This window comes from Palaemon carinicauda, chromosome 41, assembly GCF_036898095.1.
Source record: "Palaemon carinicauda isolate YSFRI2023 chromosome 41, ASM3689809v2, whole genome shotgun sequence".
Classification (NCBI taxonomy): domain Eukaryota; kingdom Metazoa; phylum Arthropoda; class Malacostraca; order Decapoda; family Palaemonidae; genus Palaemon; species Palaemon carinicauda.
Window position 1 is genome coordinate 42,703,850 of NC_090765.1, and position 8,609 is coordinate 42,712,458.

An 8,609-nucleotide genomic window follows, 5' to 3' on the forward strand; every position below is an offset into this window, starting at 1 on the left:
CTAACCAACCCTATGATGCATCAAGGTATTAAAGTGCGAATAGCTACATGTGATGAGATATTGAACGTTACTATTAGGTTACCACTAGATAGTGACTAAATGCTGAATGGTGCCAAATATTTTGAAAGTTTTCAATAATGACGTGCGTATTTGATATTTATGTTCAAGCCGTTTTTAATTGTGAAATATCACAGATTTGATTTTATCAAACGTATAATTTATTGTATTTTTTATGATCCATTTATCATTATCAATTTTAACCTGGTTCTTACAAAATCCTCTGTGGATAGAATGGTTTTGAATAATTTGAAATCTGAAAATTAATTGAATTTTGGTCTAAAGTTAACTTAAAGCACAGAGTGACAGTAACTTATTTTATTGTTTTTAGCTCAACTTCGCTACATATATTTTTTCTCTAGTAAATCGCAATGCGTTTATGAGCTGTTGTCCCTAATTTAGTTTTCATCTAGGACAGGTTGTCAAGATTCTATACGTAATTCGGCGCACCCTTCTATTATTGAACTTTTGTTTGTGTGTTTGTACTTCAACTGGTATTTACAATGTTAGTGATTCTTAGTCATCGTAACTATTATTATCTCTACAAAATGGTTATTTTTGTCCTACCTGAAAAGTCTTAAGCTAAGAATTATGGTTTTTACTTTGCTTCAAACAAGCATTTTGAGAATGTTTTATAACAGAAAAATTTGCTAAAGTTTGGTATGGATTTTCCTTAACTATGGAATTCTGAATATTCTTACGACATTATGAATAAAAAATTTACTCGCATTTTCATAAATCTTTATAGAAGCTTTAGCACCAAGCGTGGGTTCAATGAAATGTACTATTTTGATTTATCAAATCTAGTAATAGTGTTTCCTTTCTTTTGTAATATTAGGGGCTTTCCAAATGCATGCTAGTTGCAATTGTCACTTATGATTATGTCATTACATTATTCAAGATAATTTACGTTTAGGTAGAGGCGTAATAATTTGTGATGTTTGAATTTCATTCCATGTCAGAATGTTAAATGTTCATTAGTCTATTTTCTCCATTAATTTATTGCTTTTATTGGTCTTATTTTTGCTTCCCCACAAAAAGAACGAATATTGATGATACCTTGAAGTTAATTTTAGGTTATGAGTTAAATTATGAAAAGGTATTTTTCTCTCTATTGATCGTCATAGTGATAAAACGGAAATTAAACTAAAAACAAGAAGGGATTACGGGTAAATACTGTTTCGGTGTTCATTACTGTGCTTGAATAATTACAAACGTAGTAATAAAAAAAAAAGGTAAGGGTCAGAGGGCTTGATCTATCGAAATTTATTAAATAATGTTCAATCAATGTTCTTGTGATTATGTTTGTTAATTCAAGATTCTAAAACAGGTAGATGTAACTCAGACCTGCAGTTTGTCACACTTTATTTATCATGTTGATTTTATTACGTATTGGATTAATAATGAAATTTCAAACTTCGTACTTGCATGAAATCTGGTTAAATTAGATTGGGCTAAGTCATTGTTAAGGTAACCTAAATTTTGTGTATATAATTTTGGCATTAAAGTTTGATTCAGTAAGTACAGTTTAATAATGATACAGTATATGATGCATTTGATTCAAAGGTTTTTTAAGCAACGGTAGACTCATGTCTGCCAATTTTTGTGGATGCATTCAAATCAACTAGGCAAATATACATATATACTGCCATCATAGTCAATAAACCTGTTACTTGAAAAATGGGGCTTTGGCATTTTTCATATAATGGATTGATAAAATTATACACCTCCACATATGGATTTAATAATCTCACAATACAACTCTGTTACAAGTAAATTTATACAACATGAACGATATTTGTTTTCTTGACTAGTTTTGAATATGTGACAAGATATTTACAAGCTTAATCGTATGAAAAATTATTCTTAACATATTGGATACAATTAATTCTGGTGGCATACTTCTCAGATATGAATTTTTGGGGACAAACTTCACAGGGATGCATTTCTCTACTAGAAAAGGTAGGCTTCTCAGGTAGGAACATGGGGGCTGGTAATTAATAAGTTTTTCTTGCGTAGTTGTAGGTTGAATATAAATTACAATCACAATTAAATGAGGTAAGTATGCCAGTGTTGAAGGTTGACTAGTTTCACATCACATAATGAAGATAGTTCCTCACCTAATGTTTCCCCGAAAGGGCATTTTGATCCGTTAACCAATCACAGGATGCTTTTTCATGTTACGATTCGTAAACTCAGTATTCATAAGAACAGCTATTCTAAACATGACATGATATATTCCGTATTATTGGAATTACGTTTGACGCTGAACAATATTGAAATATTTCTAGTAGAATATGTCATAGCTTTACTGCCACATTATCTTTAAGGTAAATGTTTTTAAAAGGATATTATCTTTATATATTCTTGCACTATTCAGCGGTTGGATTTAGTATTCTTATTTTAGTCTCAGATAACCTTTTGACTCGACCCATCATTGAAGGGGAAGACGAAGATACTGGAATTGATGTGTAGGGAAATGGGTAACTGTTAGTTGATGACGATGGTGAGGAGGACTGTGATAAAGAAATACTAGGGGAATTTATGTTAGAGGTGAAGATAGGTACAGGATACCTCGAGGAATTGGAGGAGGAGGAGGATGCTCGAACACATTCATTTGATGTCATTGGCGACGGTGGCGTAAAAGGACGTTTAGGTGTCGAGGTGGAGGACTGATGGGGACGTTTGTTAGAAAGGGAATGAATGTTAAAGATTGAGGATGCTTGAGAGGAGACTGAATTGTCATGGGTTGAAGATGGGGAACGCCTAATGGGTGACTGAGACCGATGTCTTGTAGATGGAGATGACCGCGTAGGGAAATAGGGTTTTGAGGAATTTAATGGGAGTGCAGGTGATGGTGGCAAGGAATTATATCTGGGCAGTGGGGAAACGGATGGTGAAGATGGGGCTGACGATGATGGCAAGGAGTCATCCAAACACACTTGAATAGGACCTTCAGATTCTGAGGCCCTTGAAGCCAGATCTTCGTTTCTTGAGTCTGGCGAATGCCTGTGGTGCTGCGAAATATCTGTTACTGAGTGTGGATGGTGGCGTTGAGATGAGTTTTGGGGAGCAGAAATCCCAGTAGGTGGAGCAGGAGGTTGGGGAAGAGGTGGAGGAGTCCATGACTCTTGAGGAATTTGTAGGCTAAGCGCTGGTGTTGTAGAAGAGGGTTGTTGGTGATTATCAGAACAATCTTCTGAAGGTGGTGGAGGAGGAGGTGGTGCCCTTTGACCATAAAGACTTGATACAATCACTGGAAAACTGCTGTTGTGGGAAATATCACGAGGCGAAGGTGGCCTTTTATCTTTAAGTAGCTCTTCCACTGTGAAGGAGGTAGTGCGAGCTGGCCTAGGTCTTATAGGAGGACAATTTATGTGATTTGGGTTCCTCTGAGCAAGATTTGGTGGTTGTGGCCTAGGGCTCAGAGACCTCACATGAGCACTAGGACCAGGATTGCTATAACTTGGCGTCACTTGATGATGATGGTATGGCATAAGTGCAGCAGCTGCTGCAGCTGCAGCTGCAGCATGTGGTAATAAAGGTAAGGCAGGAGGCATTAAGGAAGCGAGGGCTAAGCTCACTCCAGTATCCATACCCATTCCTGCAGTTGAAGTTGGAACATCACCAGAACCACTGGATCCAGGATATAAAGCTGCAGCATAGTACGGTGATCCTGTCAAAGTAATTTGTCATTATTCAATGAGTGCTAAAGTACAGTAAAACAAATGAAATTTTATTTAGGAATTTTCCTAATGAACTATTAAGTAAAAAAACAATTTTTGGGGTCTTTAGTTTCTCTAATCTCATAATTTCTTCAACTTTATTTTCATCGTACACTTTTTTGCAACACATTTCCGTCTTGTTTGTCCTAAGTGTACCACAAATTCTATATTTAGTTGTAAGCCTTTGCTGTCTATAAACATATTACTAGATTTAGATTGTCCTAGAAAAGGTTAGTGTCTTCATACAAAGAATGGGAAATGACATTATTAGGGAATAATAAAAATAGGAGACTAGGACACAAAAGCGGGAAGGGTGAAAAGAAAATCACAATTAATTACAATGTAGCTATAAAAAAAAGGATGGTAGGTGATAGAATTTTACTAGCAGAAAAAGTTTTTCATGTAGATGCTTAGCATGATTATGGCAAAAAGATGTAAGGAAAGTCAAAATTTTAAGGAAAAGGAAGTGAGACAAGAACTGTATGATTATTTTTTCTAGCAAAATTTACAAGGTTTTTTTTTGAATAAGTTGAAACCGTTGTTTAAGTTGCTAGTAGAAATGCTATCCGATCTGTACAATATGATAGTTTGTAATCCTTTAAAATTGCTAAAAGATTATAAATTTATAGAGAATTCAGTTAATTAACTTCATGCTTTTAAATTACCTTCACAAATTAATTTTACTCATTAGTCCCTGCAGTTTCTTTTTTTAATATTATCAATAGATTTTGTATTAACAGCAGACGTCAGTTTTAAAGGTCAATCATGAATGGCAGAGGTAAAGAACAGTGGCAATGCCCTAGCATAACAGTGCCCCAGAGACTGTCCATATATACATATTATCAGCGCCCACACCTCTTTTCATCAAAGCTTAGGCCAGGGAGGCTCAGACAATGGCTGCTGATGACTCAGCAGGTAGATCTATAGGCTACCAAAGACCCCCTATCCTTAGCTCATAAAGATGGTGAGGTTATAGACACTACAGGAAACTATTGAACTTGAGTGGGTCTCGAACCCCAGTCCAGTAGATCGTTAGGTAATGACTTTTCCAATAGGCGCTGCACCTTCTCGATACTTGTTTTTCTTTTTTTTATTGGTATTCAGTCCAATAGTATTAGCTGACTATTGCCCCATCAAAATATTTTCACTCGTATAATTGATCGATGTAAATTTTTTTAACTCTCCTCCTTTTTCATCCATTTTAAAAAGCAAATCAAGAAGGACGAGTTGTACCTGCCTCTAAATCGAAGGAAGGTTATAGAAACACTAAGGGGATTTCAAATCTTGACTGTACAAATAAAGAAACAATTACAGTATTTTATTGTGTAATTTTTGGGTTAATGATTACCATTGGGTAAATGAAGAAAAGGTGGCATGAGAGATGTAAATTGACTTGAGAGCACAGGGAATTATTGTCCACACATACACATACAAAAGAGAGAGAGAGAGAGAGAGAGAGAGAGAGAGAGAGAGAGAGAGAGAGAGAGAGAGAGAGAGTGAGAGAGAGAGAGAGAGAGAGAGAGAGAGAGAGAGAGAGAGAGAGAGAAAACAGCTATCATTTAGTTGAGAGGAAGTGGATGAAGATATGAGGTGAAATTGTCGCATTGATCAAATGAATTTTCTTGGATTCGTTCCTTTGAAGAAGGGAGGGAAAGGAAAAATCCCTAATATAAGAACAATATTTAAATTGATTGTAGACGTTTTTATTTTAAGAAACAGTAAGAAATCAGATTTTGATCATACAAGAAACCCTTTCTGATACCACTCAGGAACGTACTGTAAATATCGGCAATCCTCAAATCTTCACTCTTCGGTGTAGGCTTAACAAGTCTGACTTTGCTTAAAACAGATGGCTCTGTCACACTCTCTACAAAGGAAAAGTGATAGTAAGGAGATTATTGAGAAACTTTATCTTACTCTTTCCTGTTTTCCTGAAGCTAGATTTACTATTTTAGTTTTTCGGTCCGTGATATAAATTTTTTATTGGACCTTGATTCTTGTGGAGGTATAGACCCAAATGCTGTTTTTTTTTCTTTATGTATATATATATATATATATATATATATATATATATATATATGTATAAATACAGTCGATTTGTTAGCTCTTAAATTGTCTGTTATATGTCACTAGTTAGCAAGAAATGTTTCATTTTACACGGAAAATCGGTAGTGTCACTCCGTTAGTCAAGTTGTTTTTTAACCCTGTTGATTGCCGCCCAATTTCCATAACTTCCATATTATTTGAAGTCTATTAACGTCTTTTGGCAAAACGTCTAAATAGGTATGCTGAAGGCATCATCTGTTCCCGAGTGTACCGCAGTGCACCAGTATCACTCGCTTGCAACCTGCTGGAGACAGCTCTCATAGGAAAGTAAACCTACTTCAGGCCCTTTAGGTACGACACCTACCCAAACCTGTCCGTCATCCCCGATATCGATACCTTACCCATGAAGGACCTGAGGACCAAAGTCAACGGTCTTATGGACAGCCACTTCACCATCTTCAAGACCTCCATCAATGCCTCCACCCCAGACAAAGAGGACAACTACTCAACAGTAACCGAAGCCGATGCGAATGCGGTAAGACACAAATGCCTATCCTGTGACATGCTGGAGCGGCGACAAATACGCCCACCACCCACATATGCCATCCCTCATCAGCCACAGTTCTGCTATTACCACTCCAGATTCTGGGCTGCTGCAAAGAAATGTGCGTACGGGTATCAGTGGACAATGAAAGTGTAAGAACGCCATCGCATGTGGCGTTTTCCTCCCCTGTCACTAATCTTTTCTTTACATAATGCAGTACGGATGTATGGTTTTCGGTAGATACTGTTACTTGCTATTCCTCTCTACCAAGGTCACTCTCCAGGACATGATGTAGTCATTCTAAGCCTCCTGACGTCAGCCTGGTAGCTGCCAACGTATCTGAGATTCCCACCCATGAGTACGATACATATTGTTTGGGAGCACCAAGTACCATACGAAATTCCTCATTGTTAGTGTAACATAGGCACTACTCGGTGTGGATTTCCTCATCCATTTCCACCTCCTGGTTGATGTTGGGCATCGATGATTAGTCAACACAGACACTTGCCAAAATTTCAGCCCGCCCCCTGCGTCCTTGCACTGCACATCAGCGCACCCACGTAGGCCTGCGCCCACTTCTGCATGTCGTACCCGGAAGTCTTCCATCCTGAACTTTTCTAAACGCCCACAGTTCCCGCCAAGTACTGTATTTATTGCCATATCAAGACGACAGGACCCTTGATGTTTGCTAGATTCAGGCGTCTGTCTCTGGATCATTCGGCATCCGCTAAACAAATGTTTGCTGAAATGGAAGAAATGAGCCTTTGCCAAAAGCCCTTAAGCCTATGGTTGTCGCCCTTACACATCGTCCTGAAGAAGGATGGCTCCCTGCACCCTTGTGGGGTTTACAGGACTCTAAACATGCAGACAGAACCGGATCACTACCCCATTCCAAACATCTCCGATGTTACCTCCTACTTGCACAAAGTAAAGGTGTTCTCCACTCTCGACCTCTTGAAGGGGTATTATCAGGTGCCCATGAACCCAGAAAATATCCCTAATACCGCCATTACCATCCCCTTTGAAACTTGCACATTAAATTATCCTTATTTGGCCTTTGTAAAGCTGGGGACACTTTTCAATGCCACAGGGATTGCATCTTAGGGGACCTTCCTTTCTGTGTATGTTACATGAATAGCATACTTGTGTTCTCCTCTTCAAAAGAGGAACACCTGTGTCACCTACACATCGTTCCCAACTGCCTATAACAGAACGGCCTTGTAGTCTGGTACAGCAAGTGTACCTTTGGTGCCAACAAAGAAGATCACTCCTGAAGGCGTCCACCCCCTCCTTGAGAATGTATCAGCAGTTCAGAACTTCTCCACTCCCTCGACTGTCAAAGCACTACAAGAATTCTAGGGCATGATATCACCATTTCCTGCAAGCCATCGCCCCCATTCTTGCCCTCCCCCCTTCTACGCTTCCTTCAAAGACAATCCAAAAGACCTGAAGTGGGGTCCCTTTCAAGATGCAGCCTCTGCAATGCAAAGAATACCCTACCATCCACTGCTGCTATCAGTTTTCCCTTACCACATACCCCTCTCATTCTGTCCACCAATGTCAGCGACATTTCTATTGGTGTAGTACTCGAGCAGATGGGTAACGCATTGCCTTGTCCATTGGCCTTCTTCTGTAGAAAACTGTCCAAGATGGAATCTGGCCATTCTACCTTTGACCACGAATTGCTGACAGTGCATTAAGCTGTCTGTAACTTTCGCCACTTCTTAGAAGGTACGCCCTTCGTCATTCGCACAGACTACATGCCCTTGGTACACGTTTTCACTCTACAGTCCGACGCCTGGTCCGCATGTCAATGCCGCCATCTCTCTGCCATGGCTGAATACAACTGCACCCTTCAATACGTCCCGGGAAAAATTAATACCATTACCAATGCTCTTTTAAGAAACATATTGGTCACCATTCACCTGGAATTGGATTGCAATGCCTTGGCAAAAGCCCAATGGAAAGATCCAGAGTACCAGGCATGTAGGACATCCTGCACATCCCTCCATTGGGAAGACCTCGCATTCATTGACTCCAACACCACCCTCATCTGTGATGTCAGTACTTTGGAAGCCACAACCATGGATACTGGCCAGTATGTGCCGACAGGTGTTTGATTTCATACGTGGCCTCTCACATCCCTTGCTCCGGTCTACTGCACAACTACTGAAGTTGAAGTTTATTTGGCATGGCATTACTAAGGATGCTACAGATTGAGTCTGTGCCTTTGCTTC

At 39.0% G+C, this 8,609-nt stretch overlaps 1 protein-coding gene across 1 annotated transcript; it reads right to left on the reverse strand.

The window, feature by feature from the left end:
• Positions 1-2,429: 2,429 nt before the first annotated feature.
• LOC137632403 (uncharacterized) lies at positions 2,430-6,233 on the reverse strand. The gene is made up of 3 exons (XM_068364336.1): positions 6,230-6,233; positions 5,560-5,649; positions 2,430-3,733 (listed from the first exon to the last, which is right to left on the reverse strand). Exons 1-3 carry the CDS (start codon positions 6,231-6,233, stop codon positions 2,430-2,432), a joined length of 1,398 nt encoding a protein of 465 aa, XP_068220437.1.
• Between the last annotated feature and the right edge of the window lie 2,376 nt (positions 6,234-8,609).

Bases quoted from the DNA above. Each gene is read 5' to 3' on its own strand.
- LOC137632403 (XM_068364336.1), bottom strand. The intron at 3,734-5,559 runs GTACGTTCCTGA...TTACTTTGACAG, and splicing joins GAGGATTGCCGATATTTACA to GATCACCGTACTATGCTGCA.